Consider the following 16,029-nt stretch of genomic DNA (forward strand, 5'->3'; position numbering starts at 1 on the left):
AGGGTATTTCGTTACACAATATAATCCAACCCTTTGTAACTCCCAGGGTCTCCATATTTATAGGAGAGGGCACTTGGGAGTTGGCAAGGGGGGTCATCCCGTGACCTTCTTACCCATCATGCCACTTCTGTGACATTCATGATTAATTTCTAAAACCTGACAAATGAAGTGTGGTCTAATCAACAGGTAAGGGGGATAATGGGACGCACGGCCCAACCCAATCGTGGGTGCCTGAATACGCACGTTCATGCTACGTGTCCGAGAATTCAGGGATATATCAGACACGTGATGTCTGATATATGCACGTTTACATTGCGTGGTTGACTTTATAAGGAGTCACGGCTTCCAACTCCAGCTCGTGCCTCGAGATGGACGCCTTCTTGACCTGCGGTCTTTATTTTCCTGACTCGACTCTTAAATAATCTTGGTGAACCTTTGGTTACCTCGAGTTAAAGAGATAGGACCTGACGACAGCAGCTCCGGTCATGTGGTATCCACGTGGCTAATAAAATTAGGCTATATCTCAGCTCGCTAATAGCCCGTGGAAAATCAGGACGTACAATACTATATGACAACTCATTAGTTTTTGAAATAAGATTGAAGGTTACCAAAATGTATCTTAAATAATAAGATACCATAAAATAACTTAACAATAAATAATTGATATATTAAAATGTTTACAAATAAGTTTTGAGGTAACCAAAGTGTACTGAAATAATATGATGTAAAAATAAAAGTTTTAATAAAAAAAATGACAAATTGGTATCTTATTGTTATCGTAAGCAACCAAAATGTAATTTTTTACAACTCAGAAAAAATAAATTTTTTGAGTTTTCAAAATTTTTCAAAATTCAATATGCTATAGTGACGTGGTACTAATATTTGTATAAATAATTTAGTTGAAGATATTTTTGTAAATGATACGTACTCTAGGTATATAAATGTAACACTCCCTTTATTTTTTTACTTTTGAAACCGTGTGAAATTATCACTATCAAATTTGTTCGCTTTAGAATCCAAGGTGTCATGAAATGAATACAATGATGAATTTGTAAGGAAATAATATAATACGATACAAGTGCAATAAATAAATACAAAATTTAGTCGCAAATGTACCATAAATAAATAAATGTCTTGTAAAACCATTGGAGAATGAGAAAACTATGAGATTGAGATTTAGATTGAGACTGTGACAAAGACAAATACGTCAAAATAATATCGAGGGAGGGAATTATTATTTTTGTCGTTTAGAAAGATTTTTTCTTCCCCATTGTATTTTTTATCTTTTCCCTACGAAAAATGAAGACTTTAGCTCCAACATTGATGATCACTCCATCCCTATATTGCTCCGCAAATGCATAATTTGTGTTATGGAACTAATAATTACTTCATGATTTCATTATAAATTTATAAACTTATGGATGCCCCAAACTTAATTTGGTTTGGTACAATTGATTACTCTACCTAACAAATAAGATGATGGTATTTATATTGAAAAATATATGTGAATAGAATACGCACAGCATAATTTCTCAAAAATTAAAAGTAAGTTTACAAGAAAATAAAACTATATTATATAATATAATACAATGTATAAATGGTATAGATTTCCCACCATCCCACAACTACTATATGTATGATAATCTTTTCCCAGGTCTGGTCCGAAATGACAACATAAAGTGAAAAAGTGAGGACATGTACAAGTGAAAACATCATCTAAATCGGTAATAATGTGAAGAAAAAGGAATATATGGTTCAATTTAAACACGTCTCTCTCTCTCTCCATGTGCATCCATATCTAGACTAAAAGTTATTTTGATATTAATTTTAATCACTTAGAAAGAGCGTTGTGATAGGGGTAATATTATTATATATATATATTGGATTCAATGTACTTTAATTTAAAATAAAATATGTACTGAATATGATTGGTGCCTTAACAATATCTCGGACTCGGTTACAAAATGTTAGTATTGGACATTATGGCGCTGATAGCAATATTCATATCTAAAACATTTAAAAGCAAATGAACCTTAATATGATCAATCAATCGATACAACTTGGTATATTGCAAGAAACTCTTCTTTTACGTATATTTACATCTCATTTTGAAACAGAACAAAAACAATGAAAGAATCAATCTAAAGAAGAAGAAGAAGAAGAAATAAAGAACAGTAGCTTTTGTTAATGCTTAGGCCTAACTTCAATACCTTCAATAACAAGCCCTGCTTTCAAATGATAACCCTTTGTCTCAGTTAGACTCATTTTCACTTCCTCATCATTTTCGCCTCCTGTGAAGAACTCTCCTAGCTTGATCTCCATCCAACCGTCGTTTCTTTCACTTATCACATTCTTCTCTTCCACAAACGGTGTCGTTTTTAATGTTTGCTTGCAGTTTTGGTCATTTTGTTGCTTCTTCTTATCATATCCACTGACACAAACTGTGCCATAAGACACTTGTCTGCTTCCCACTTCAACAGATATCTCAAACGGTGCCGTTTCAAGCCCATATGCACGGTTGGAAATGTTCATCACTAGATAAGCAGAGTAGGTTGTGTTCCTAGAGAGCATTTGGGTTCTAATCTTGCCATGAATCTCAAGCCATGAGATTGTTCTGAGCTCAACCACCTCAGCAAACCTGAAAAAAAAAACAAAGCCCTTCCATATTATCACTATTCTTAATCAAACATATATATATATATACATATTTATATATAGACAAAATAATACAAACCTTGATTCCTGTGCATGTTTCCAGCTCCAATACATTGGTTCATCACCCCATGTTATGAAAAGCTCTCTTGCAGAGAGTAGATAAGTTTTTTTGCCAGATGATTTGTCTATTTTGAAGCTCTGATAAAATTGGAAATGAAAAATAATATTATAAAAAAATACAACAAAATATATAAGAACATTATTAATGAATTGGAAATGACATGGTTTAGTTATATTACCTTTGTGCCACCATCTATGAGAAGAGGATTACAGAGATGAAAGAAAAGCTCTTTCTTTGTGCAAAAGTGAGATTTGGCAGTGGTTTTGACCAATCTGAACAGCAGTTGGTGATAATCAGAGGGCAAAAATCTCTCCCAAACGACATCAGAATCTGCAGCCGAACTAAACGTAGACGACACCGCAGAGGATCGGCATACGTCTAATGGAGAAGTAAGTGACAAAATTGTCGAAACACAGTCTTCTGGTAACATTATTTCTCTCTTTTTAATAATTTTTTTTAAAAAATGAATACTATAAATATCTGGTTCTGTGACTATGCTCTCACTTTGTATATATCAATCACAGTTTGCTCGTGGACAATTTGCTTTTCCATAACTAACAGTTAATGAAGCTATTATATAGTGCTTGGAAAAAGGTATTAGTTTTCATTTAAGTTTTTTGACTGGTGGGTCCTCCTCATATACATAATAAACACATTTCGAAGAATGGCCAGTTGTTCAAATTTGTTTGTTTATTTTGCAAGTTGAGAGAGCAATTTAGCTCCTTTCATATTATTGGACTTTGGAGATTAAGTTTTAGATATAATAATATATATATATATAACCTTGTCTACTACGCAACAACTTGCAAAATATTCTTTTATATTATTACAGTCATTATGAACTAGTTACTCACATGTGAAAAATATAGTACTTGTAAAATTATGTCAAAAAAATGTTAACAAAAACCGATGAAGAATGCAATAGAAAGGTTAAAAGTGGGTGGTTAATCTCTTTAGAACCTCAATAAAGATGATGATTTCATTACAACATTATGGTGCTATCATCAGCCCCTGATGACATCATAAATTATTCTATTTGAAGACGAGTTCAAATTTGTTTTGATTCGTAATGCTTTTTGTTTCTTTAATCGCACCAAGATGCCTCCAAAAATGGAACCACTTTTTTTCTTCCTACTATTTGTGAAAATATACTACATAAAAAATGAGTGAGTTTATTCAATAATTTATAAAAGCATGAGTTACTCCACTCAATATTAATTAGTTTTGAGATGTAACTTTATACTTCTCACCATACACCTCATTCCACATAAATCATTTTCTACATTCTAACACTTTTTATTTTTCACATTTTAATATAACAATTTATTATTTTTTAAATTATAATATAAAAATGTGTAGGTATATTTATCAAATTATTAACGTATTTTATTGATTAAAAAATTGTATAATAATGTGGAGGATACCAAATCTTGAGGGTGGTGCTTTGAAAGTTTGAAGATATGGGACCAAAAACAGCAATTGTCACGAGGCCAACAGATTTGACCCAAAACCAAAGTTATATCCATTTGAATAATCGAGTTGGATTCCATTTCACAATTTAAAAGAGTTGACCTCATCTTTGATCTTCTCTATTTGTTACTGTGCACAAAAGTTAAGGACGTTGGTTTTAAAAAGACTTGAAATAAAGTCTTGAGGGAATAAATTTCCAGTCTTCGTAGCCATCAGATATAGAAAATGTGTTATCATATACATAAATAAATAAATAAAGTAAAGGTTGTTTTGATATAGATTTGGTTTGCCAAGATTCGGAAAATGGGTAAAAAACGTGTGCAAATCTATTTGCTAATAACGCATTTGGTGGAAAATACAATTTGATAAAATAAAAATAAAAAACAAAAAATTGATTTGATCTTATCTTTTGACACTACATATATAGCTTTTCCCTGTTGAATTTGGTGGTTAAAAAAATATGTGACGTTTGTTTGCAAACGCTATTAGTATGTAATTGTCGGTGTTGATGGCAGAATGTTACTATAGGAAGATAAAAATACGTTTGTATTTATAGATAATTAAACATGCACAATACAAGCCGACCAAACAAAATATATTCACAATATAAATTGAAAGCTAGTCTAGGTAATAAAATAATTTTTAAGAGAGTTAAGAAAATTGTGTATTTTACTTTATTTTACACTACTTCATCAATATGCAAGATAGGATAATATTAATCAATTATTTATATTTTTAAATGATTATAAATCATTACCTGATCTAAGAGAGTAATATAAAGTATTTTTTTTAGCTTTTTTTGTTATTGTGGTAAATAATACACATTACTTGTCAGGACAAGTGCTGGCCACCTTTGGCTTTAAGGCTGCTTCAACATATATATTTGTTTGAGTGGTAATAACAACGTTTTATTTTAACGTCTTAGTCAATTTCTGTCTCTGAAAATATATGTTGGAGTATTTATTTATTTATTTTTTTAGGGCTGGGTTAGTTGTAGTTACAATATCATTTTTATAAATTTTCAAAAAAAAATTGCATAATTTACAATGTTGAAAACAAATTTATAATTTTTCGAACACACGTAATAATTGGAATATCAAGAAACATCATAAATTTTGTTCTTGACACTATAAATTATTTAGAATTATTTTTCAAAAATTTGAGAAAAAATGTTATTACTACAGCGAATACTGCATGAAAAATAATTGGAAAAAAAAATTGAAATAAGAAATTGACTATAATAGTCCTCTTATATTAAAAATTTTCACTTAATTATTAGTGTAATATATTTCTTGACCTTAGTTTGTTGGTTAATTACTGAATAGTTTAAGTTCCCAATTAAATATTTTTTGACGGTAATAATCATTTACATTTAGTTTATAAAATGGAGAAGAATGTGTTTGGGTTTGTGGTCTAGCCAAATGATATTAAATTGATAATGAGAGAGAGGAAGATATTGACCGCCTAAGCCAATTACATTATTTAACACTATCTTATTTTTAGGGGCAATTGAGGTATTGCCGTTTTAACCACGTCTGCACGTAAATAAATGAGTTGGAAGCCACTTGGATTGGAAACCCATTGACTCAAAACTTGAAGCTGAACTAGCTAGCCAGCCAACTTTGGCGGAAATGGTCCATTTAATTAACAAAGTTATTATCTCATAGTGACGTTACATTGATTGAGAATAACAACACTTAGATTCTTTAAATATCTACCTACTAACCTTTTTTTTTGGGTCTAATTTATTCTGCAAGCACTTCGTTTTCATCGAATCTAGTTGTTAATTGAACAAGCTCCTATTCAATATATTTAGCTCAATCGTCTTATTTTGAAGATGTATTCGGACTTGGAGAAAAACAATTCCTTTTCTTACATTGAAAATACTATTAAAAATAATGTCATATGAACACAATATTTTTGTGTCAATTTATACCCAACATTATTTTTTGGAGGATACTATTTACCAACACCAACCAAGTTAATGCGCCTAACATAATTCTTTTCTAACAATTTTCCACAAAGTGGGGTTTATGTGGTAATTAAACTATCTTTCTCTAATTATGAATAGTTGGTAATAGTTATTTGTGTGTTAAATGTTTATGCTGTTTAAAATGTTTAGTATTATTATGTAACAAAAATAATTTTTTTAAATATGAAGGATATATTCAGGAGGACAAAAACATGGGACAGTAGAAGAAAAAAGGTGTAGTAATAGTTGAGGAGAGGAATGGAAGATAAAGAGGAAAAAAGAAAGGGGTTGTAGAAAGATGAAAAGTGCAAGAAAAAAATAAAAAGAAAGTGATAAAAATGTAATCTTAACTAAAATTAAATAGGAGTGATTATGAATATGAGAAATATAATTATTATAACTAAATATGTAAAGAACTTCTCTTGTACTATTATTTTGGTGAAGTATAAAACTAAATGAAAGATAAGACTATCTCCAATGCAATATGTAAATTTTGTATCAAATTTAGTATAAAAAATGAATTAAAGTTATATTTGGTCAAATATTTGCAATTGTACTTCAATGCACAAGATGCATATTAACACAAAAAATTAATAATTTATTTAATATTTATTAAGAATATACAAAAATTAATTTTTTTGTTATTTTTTATTAATCTAAATTGTGTACTCCTAAAAACTTTGTCATTAAAATAACTAAAAAATAATAATATATGGTTGCTTGTTAATTGTCAACTACTAAATTACAATAATTGTATAAATATGATAAATAAAAAAGTAACATTTATTAATTTGTAAAATTTGATACACTTTTTGAAACACGATTGAAATTATATTTTTGTAAAGAAAATTAAATATAACATTGCAACAATGTTTTTGGCTTTCCATTTGAGACACTCTAAAGAAATATTTTATTTTTAGGTCACGTGACTTAAACCATTCTATTAATTTCTCACACCAAAATTATAGAAATCAAGTTAAGCTAGTAAACTGAATAATTAGACTAAATTGGGCTTCTCTATCGGCCTATGCTAGCTTTTGCTTGGCTTGACTTTTGAAATGTCAATTTTATATAATGTGTTACCCTAACGACTAATGCCTTGAGAGCTACCTTGGAGCCTAACTTTTTTTATTTTTTATTTTTGGCTGAAATGAGTCGTCCATTCAAAACTCAAAAGAGATTGATGGGAATCACAGGAGGACATCCAGCGATGTAACTACAGCTATTAAAAGTGTTTGACAAAGCTAAAACATCAGCAAAGGTACACCTTGGAATCATACTTAGAATGTGGGCTAGACTTTGTCGGCCCACATTTAAGAGGGTAAGTCCAGTATAGTTCGAAAGGGTTGTCTCAGTCCGTGCCAGGCTTAAATTCGGACTGATCCATTTTTCTTACTTGATTGGTGCACTTTTTTTATTGAGGAAAGATTTTTTTATAAACTTTGAAAAATATGGTAGTTTTTTTTTAAAAGTTTTTTATGGCATATTTTTTTTGTTTACATTTTTATGGGATTTTTTCCCCATATATTTGTAAAACTTTATTTGTATACTATATTTTATCTTTTAATTTTTTTAATACCTATTTTTGATATATTTTGAAATTATTTTAATAATTTTAATCTATTTGTGTTAATTTTTATCATTTATATTTGATAAAATATTTTTTTATATAATTATTTGAAAGAAAAAACTAAGACATATTCAAAAGAAAACGATTTTATTGATTATTCTTATATTATTATTGGTAGTATTATTTTTTTTATTCTTTTCTCTTTTGTTGATTTTCCGGATTCTTATTGTCTCTCTATATTTATCTATCTATATATCTATTTCTCTTTTCTCTTCATATGCTTTGATTTTTTTTTCTTTTTTTTTTCTTAGTTGTTTGAAAGTTGCTGCTGGGTTTTCAAATTCATATGGATGTGTCTTCATATAATTTGGATTGATCTTATCTTCTTCGTCTTCTTTTTCTTCTTCTTCTTCTTCATCATCTTCATCTTATTTTCCTAGAGATATATTAGAAAGTGTTTGCATTGCATATTACAGCAGCCTAATTCATCCATTGCTACTCTCACTTCCTCAATTGTTTCCACCACTGCTCCTCCAAAGAAGAGAAGAAATCAATCATCATCAAGCAAGTATCATTTATATTTTGAGATTATTTTAATAATTTTAATCTATTTGTGTTAATTTTTATCATTTATTTTTGATAAAATATTTTTTTACATTATTATTTGAAAGAAAAAACATAGACATTCATCACCATACTTTTTATTCTCATTTCTTCTTCTTTTTTTTTTTTCCATTTTTTATCTTCTTTAATCAACATTTTATCCACAGTAACTGGTTACCCCTATCAAAACAATTTTGATTTTTTTTTGTGATAATAATCATATGCCACTGTCTATTTTTTTAATGATGTGTGGTAACTGATTACAACTATAAAAATCAGTTTTATTATTTAAGAGGTGTTGTAGTAACTGGTTACAACTATAAAAATAAATTTTATTTTTTTAAGTAATGTACCATTATCAAAATATCAACTGAATTGTAATTGGTTACTCAGTGAGATTTGGAAGAAAAAAAATGATATGAAAAAAATAAACTAAATTGATCTTGAAAGTAAGTGGTTACAACTAGGTTTGAAAAAAAATGGAAAAAAAAAACAGAGACAGTTGCATTGGTAAATGATTACTTAGCCAGACTTGGAAAAAAATAAGATTCAAACAGAAAATCTAAACTAATCATAATCGTAACTGGTTATAGCGAAGTTTGAAAAAAAAATCAATTGCTATGGTATCTGGTTACTTAGTCAAGTGTAAAAACAAAATCAAATCTAAACAAAAGAATCTAAATTAATCGTTATCGTAACTGGTTACTCATAGATCTAAAAAAAATCAGATATGAATAAAATGAATCAGGTACCTGGTTACTTAAACAGATTTGGAAAGAAAAAAACCCAGAAAAATCAAAAGTTTTGTTTGCTTGTTTTTTTATTTCTTGTACTTGTATTCTGAATAAATTTTGTAAACCTATCGATACATTTTTTGAGCAAACGTTCTAGTTCTATTTCTTTAAATAATTAATAAACACATAAATATTTATGTTAGAACCTTATTTGATGAATGTTTGGCTGCTAAACCTATATCCAATTGATCTAAACATCACAGGGAAGAACCTTTTGACAACTTTTGCCATTTTCAACCAAAAAAACTAATCAGCTAACCTAAGCTTTCATATGTTAAAAGTACCCTAAAATATTCAACTACCTAGCTTCTTATACTACTCTAGTCTACATTAAATAATAGCAGTCAACTTTTCTTAAGTACATTTCTTAAATCAAATCAAATATGAAGTCAAGTACCTGGTTACTTAAACCGATTTAGAAAAAAAAAACCCAGAAAAATCAAATATAAAGTTCAAAATCAGATGTGAAAAAGAATAAAAAGAATAAAACTAGATTTGAAGAAAGAAAAAGAAGAATAAGAAAGACCGAATAAGAAGAAGAAGAAGAAAGAAAGAAGAAGAAGAAGAAGAAGAAGAAGAAAGAAAGAAAGAATAAGAAGAAGAAGAAGAAAAACCAGTTCGTCGTCGTCGGAGGCAGCGACGGAGGTAGCATCGTCGGAAGAAATCTGAGGAGAGATCGTGAGAAATAAAATAAGAAATGAGGAAGAAATGAGGGAGGAGAAAGAAAGAAATGAGAAGAAGAGAGAGAGATCGTGAGGAGAGAAGAGAAAATAATAAAATTAAGTTTATGGTAATTTATTTACCATATTTTAAACTTTTTTTCCAAAACTTACTATATTTTGTACAATTATTTTTTTTCCCATAAATTTAGAAACTATATATATTTTTCCCATATTTATATAAACATCTCTTTTTTATTTGAGCTCAAAATGAATTTAATATTCAAGCTCACTTCCAAACCCATATAATTATTTACTAAAAAAAATAGAGATTTGGACCCAAATCTTCTATTTAATAACCACTTTCAAGAGTAAGTCACGATGTTACCACTCAAAAAATTTATTTTAAAATTGTGGATGTGGAGATCTTTCCTACAAATCCTAACTACTAACTTGGCAGCTTATACTTATATATATATATATATTGTTGTCTTTCATTTTAAAAAGAGAGAGGAAGATAAGTGGTATTGAGAGAAAGAGAGAATACTGAGAAAGAGAATTTGAGCGTGTGTGTTGTGAGGACTAAGTGGAAAAACACAACTGTTAGAAAGTGTTTGAAATTAGAACCTCAAAGAGAGGAAGGTTCTTGGGAGTCCTAGAAGTGCTTATTCTCAACTGTAATTGTATTCAAAGATTGCATCAATTGATGATGATGATAGTGGATCAAACAGGATGTAGGGCAGAATGATCTGGTTCGAACCTGTATAAAATTTATGGGTATTCTCCCTTATAATTTTCTACATTTAACTTTTGATTACTAACTGTAACGCCCTAAACTTCAGGGATCGTTACAATGTGCATTTTAAACAGTGTTAAACTCGCTAATCGAGTCATTTGGCCATAATTGTGTAACTAAGTATGATTAGCGGTTTAGGGTTAAAATTTTTGGTTAAGATATAACGTTTCACTAAAACGTTTACTGTATACATTGAGATCCCAAAAATATAATTTAAAGGTTAATTACAACAAAATATTTACAACCTGTAACGCCCTACTTAGAGTCGTTACTAAGTGAGTTTAAAATGTGCAATTAACTCGCTAATCGAGGTTTTAGGTTAAAAGTGTAGCTAATTTGTGACAAAAGTCATACAATTAGAAAATATCATCATTCATTCAAAATTATAAAGCGATATACATTTGGGATCCCAAAATACTGTTTAGAAATATTTACAACTTAAAAATGTAACTAAAGTCGACTAAACGACAAAATCAGGCTTAGTACAAACATCTCCCAAAAATACCCCTGGTCGTGGCAGCCAAGTAGGCCAAACATGTACGCGTCGCTTCACGCTCTCCGTACTCATGGTTGGTCGACTTCCTCATTGCCCTTACCTGCACCACAGAGCACCCATGAGCTGAAGCCCAGCAAGAAAACTCCACAGAAATAAACAACATATGCATATCAATCATTCATTATATAACAAATCCGCCAACAGGCTAAACACATATGGCCATGCCGTCCCAGGTGCTTTACCAGGCCCTGGGTTCGTGATCTACACCGTGAGGATATCCCAAGTATCCTATAGGGGTCTCACTCTGACAACTCGCACTCCGCGTGCTTAACGCTACTCTCGGCTCCAAGCCGTACTCGGCCTTCGTCGTTCTCGGCTATTTCCGTTCATTCACATATATACACACATAGCATAGTTAAACAAATACTTGAACACGTATAATCATATTCAATGGGGCTACACCCTGCAACACAATCATATAGGGTTGTGCCCTGCAACACAAACTATAGGCCCTCACCCTGCTATACGGGTACAAAAGTTTTCTTACCTGTGTCTCGAGATTTCCAAGCACCAATGTCCCGAGCACAGTCCCCTAGTCCGAGCCTCGCTGAAAACCTAGTCACAACGCACCAATAACATCCACCCATCAAGTTCTAATCCACTAAATAAATTTGGGTTACAATTCTAATCACCGAAACCTTGAATTCTATCAATCCGGGTGATAAAATCCATCCCGAGACTTAACAATTGGGTTCCCAAGCCGAAAACCTGCAAAATAACCAACACCTTGAACTAAGGTCGCGACCCAACCCCTTAAGGGTCGCGACATGCCTCAAAACAGAGGCAAAACACCTCCCTGGAAGGAGACACGGGCCGTGGCATGCTTAGCCAAGTGTCGCGGCACGCCTTAAGAACAAAGGCCTCCCCAGGCCTCACGCGCACACGAGCCGCGACATGCCTCTTCAAGGACCGCGGCTCGACCTGCCCAGAAAACCAGCTTTTCTTTAAAGTTCTTCCCCGAGCTTAATCCCATTTCTCACACCCCAAACTTCAGCCAACCCCAAAATTAAATCTAGAATTCATATCCATATGGCCTAAACATCCCAACAAGCTCATAAACTAATTCTTACACCCATCAAACATACAAAACCAATATTGAAAACCAATCCATGCATGCCTAAGTTCTAGCAATCAAAACCAGCAGAATTTCAGGTGATCAACAGGTTTAAAAGCTTACCTTGAACCTGAATAAGTCTCTGAATTAATCCCCTAAGTTCCAGCTTCTAGCCCCCAAACTCCAGCTTTGAATTCCTCCCTTGATCCCAAAGAAAATCAGCTTTCTTCCCTTCTTCTCCTAGCTTCTGTTTTCCTCCAGAGTTTTCAAAAGAATTCAAGTATATGCCCCTAGTAAATAACGTGAAGAACTTCCCCTCAGCCCCAAGTCTATCCATCCTTAAAGCCAAATTACCCTTTTGCCCCTTAAGCCTATCCTTAACCCTTAAGTAACCCCAAGGACAATTTAGTCATTTACCAAATCCCGTTAAGTCCCCGAGTGTTCCTATAAATCCCCATTTAATCCCAACATATCTCAAACATCACTAAATTGCTACTCGCTACTCAATAAATTCCCGAACACATATAATATTCCCAAAATACCCCTAAGCTCCTCCCAAGCTGGGTATTTGACCCCGTTGTGACTTTATAACTAAACTGCTCCCTAGGACTGTCTCGGATCGTACATCTCAAATATATCACAAATATCACATATATTGCATTTATGCCCACAACGGGCTAAAATTACAAACAAGCCCCTAATAACCAAACGGGGCCCACATGCATATTTAATTCACCTAAACATGCATCTCTAATCACATACTCATCAAATTCACATATTATAATAATAAATCACTTATTGCCCTCTAGGCATGCTAATCAAGGCCCTAAGCCTTATTAGCAAATTTGGGATGCTAGAACTATCCCCTCCTTACATAAAATTCATCCTCGAAATTACCTGAACCACTCAGGATACCGCTCCCGCATATCTAATTCAAGTTCCCACGACGCCTCCTCAACCTTGTTGTTCCTCCACAACACTTTCACCAAGGCGATGGTCTTGCTCCGCAAGAATTTATCCTTCTGGTCGAGAATCTAAACCGATCTCTTCTCATAAGACAAATCTTGATCTAGCTCCAAATTCTCATAACTCAGTACATGCGTCGAATCTGATACATACTTCCAGAGCATGGACACGTGAAAAACATCATGAACCCCTGATAGAGCTGGAGGCATTTCCAATCTGTAAGCTACCCCTCCAACCCGTTCCAAGATCTCAAAGGGGCCAACAAAATTAGGGCTCAGCTTGCCCCGAACACCAAATCGTTTCACTCCCCTCAAAGGTGAAACCCTAAGAAACACATGGTCACAAACTTGAAACTCTACGCTTCTACGTTTCAAGTCCGAGTAACTCTTATGGCGATTCTAGGAGGCAAGCATTTGAGCTCTAATCTTTTCAATTGCCTCATTGGTCCTCTGGACCATCTCAGGGCCTAAGTATCTTATCTCACCCGTCTCATCCCAATGGATAGGTGATCTGCACTTCCTCCCATATAGTATCTCATACGGAGCCACTCTAATAGTTGCCTAGTAACTGTTATTTTACGAGAACTCAATCAGAGGGAGATTCTTACTCCAAGATCCCCCAAAATCTAGCACACAGGCTCGTAGCATGTCTTCCAGTATCTAAATCGTCCTCTCAGACTGTCCATCTGTCTGAGGATGATAAGTCTGAGGATGATAAGCGGTACTAAACCGCAACTGTGTGCCCATAGCCTTCTGTAGACTCTCCCAAAACTTGGAGGTGAAGGTGGGGTCTTTGTCGGATACTATCAACCTCAGGGCCCCATGAAGTCGAACAATTTCCTTCACATACAACTCGACATACTGCTCTACAGTATAGGTCGTCCTGACAGGTAAAAAGTGGATGGACTTAGTATACCTATCCACAATTACCCACACCGAATCATGCTGTCCCACGGTCCTCGGCAAACCAACCACGAAGTCCATGGTGATATCTTCCCACTTTCACTCTGGAATCCCTAGAGGCTGCAATAACCCTGCTGGCCTCTGATGTTCAGCCTTTACCTGCTGACAAGTTAAACACTTGGCCACATAATCCACCACGTCCCTCTTCATTCCAAAACACCAATACAAGGCTCTCAAATCATGGTACATCTTTGTCGTACCTAGGTGTAAAGAATAGGGAGTGGTATTAGATTCATCCAAGATCTCTCGCCAGATAACAGAATCCATCGGAACACATATCTGACCCTTGTACTTAAGTAATCCCATCTCCAATATAGAAATGTCCTTACCAGCTCCGACTAAAACATTCTCTCTGTGCCCTCTCAACTGGGAATCCTTCCCCTGTGCCTCCTTGATCCTCTCAAGGAGTGTAGACTAAAGAGTGATGTTGGCTAACCAAACAACCACCGACTCCATACCTGCTCTAGTCATCTCCTCAGCTAACTTATCAGATATTTGTCTCGAACTGAACAACTATCCTGGGCCCTTTCGACTCAATGCATCAACCACTACATTAGCCTTCCCAGGATGGTATAGGATATCACAATCATAATCCTTTACCAATTCCAGCCACCGTCTCTGGCGCATATTTAGATCCTTCTGAGTAAAGAAGTGCTTCAAACTCTTATGGTCGGTGTATATCTCGCACTTCTCACCATACAAATAGTGTCTCCAAAACTTAAGTGCAAATACCACCGTTGCCTGCTCCAGATCATGTGTGGGATGTCTCTGCTCATACTTCTTTAACTGTCTCGACGCATAGGCTATCACCTTTCTAGCTTGCATCAGTACACACCCTAAACCCTATCTGGACGCATCACAATAAACCACAAACTTCTCATTATCTATCGGCAGACTCAACACTGGCGCGGTGATCAGACGCCGCTTCAGTTCCTTGAAACTGTTCTCACACCTGTCTGTCCATACATACTTATTCTGCTTCCTCATTAATTCATTCAACGACGTAGCTATCCTGGAGAACCCCTCAACAAACCGCTGATAATACCCTGCCAATCCCAGAAAAATCCTCACTTCTGGAACACTGCTTGGTCTAGGCCAATCTCTCACTGCCTCAATCTTACTTGGGTTAACCAGAATCCCCTCCTTACTAAAAATATGGCCTAGAAACGTGGCTTGCGGTAGCCAAAACTCGCACTTGCTGAACTTAGCATATAACCTATGCTCTCTCAACCGCTGCAATACCAAACGTAGATGCTGCTCATGCTCTGTCTCTGACTGAGAGTACACCAAAATTTCGTCAATAAATACTATCATAAACTTATCCAAATAGTCCTTGAAAACCCTATTAATCATGTCCATAAAAGTTGCTGGGGCATTGGTTAATCTAAATGACATAACTAGGAATTCATAGTGCCCATATCTTGTGCAGAAAGCAACCTTTGGTATGTCCTCTTCTTTGATCCTTAACTGATGGTAACCTGACCGGAGATCAATCTTAGAAAACACTGTATTTCCCTGTAGCTGGTCAAATAAATCATCGATCCTATGTAGTGGATACTTATTCTTAATGGTCAACTTGTTCAGCTCCCTGTAGTCAATACACATCCTAAGAGATCCATCATTCTTCTTGACAAACAACACTGGAGCACCCCATGGCGTGAAACTCGGTCTGATGAACCCCAAATCCAGCAACTCCTGCAACTGAATCTTCAACTCCTTCAACTCCGCCGGAGTTATTCTATAAGGTGTCCTGGATACTGGCTCTGCCCCTGGCACCAACTATATAACAAACTCAATCTCCCGCTGCGGCGGCAACCCTGGCAGGTTTGCTGGAAATAAATTTGGAAACTC

The 16,029-nt window shown here is 33.9% G+C and overlaps 1 protein-coding gene across 1 annotated transcript; it reads right to left on the minus strand.

Annotated features, from left to right (window-relative positions):
* Positions 1-2,039: 2,039 nt before the first annotated feature.
* Positions 2,040-3,318, minus strand: LOC133791008 (F-box protein PP2-B15-like). The gene is made up of 3 exons (XM_062228890.1): positions 2,955-3,318; positions 2,735-2,853; positions 2,040-2,638 (listed from the first exon to the last, which is right to left on the minus strand). Exons 1-3 carry the CDS (start codon positions 3,204-3,206, stop codon positions 2,185-2,187), a joined length of 825 nt encoding a protein of 274 aa, XP_062084874.1. The 5' UTR covers positions 3,207-3,318; the 3' UTR covers positions 2,040-2,184.
* Positions 3,319-16,029: the final 12,711 nt, after the last annotated feature.

Source organism: Humulus lupulus, chromosome 7 (genome assembly GCF_963169125.1).
Source record: "Humulus lupulus chromosome 7, drHumLupu1.1, whole genome shotgun sequence".
NCBI lineage: Eukaryota > Viridiplantae > Streptophyta > Magnoliopsida > Rosales > Cannabaceae > Humulus > Humulus lupulus.

What these genes read in the sequence shown, in the direction of transcription:
- LOC133791008 (XM_062228890.1), bottom strand. Translation starts at nt 3,206, where the DNA reads ATGTTACCAGAAGACTGTGTTTCGACAATTTTGTCACTTACTTCTCCA. An exon ending in TCATAGATGGTGGCACAAAG is followed by an intron (nt 2,854 to 2,954) that starts GTAATATAACTA and finishes CAATTTTATCAG; the next exon opens with AGCTTCAAAATAGACAAATC. An exon ending in AAACATGCACAGGAATCAAG is followed by an intron (nt 2,639 to 2,734) that starts GTTTGTATTATT and finishes TTTTTTTTTCAG; the next exon opens with GTTTGCTGAGGTGGTTGAGC.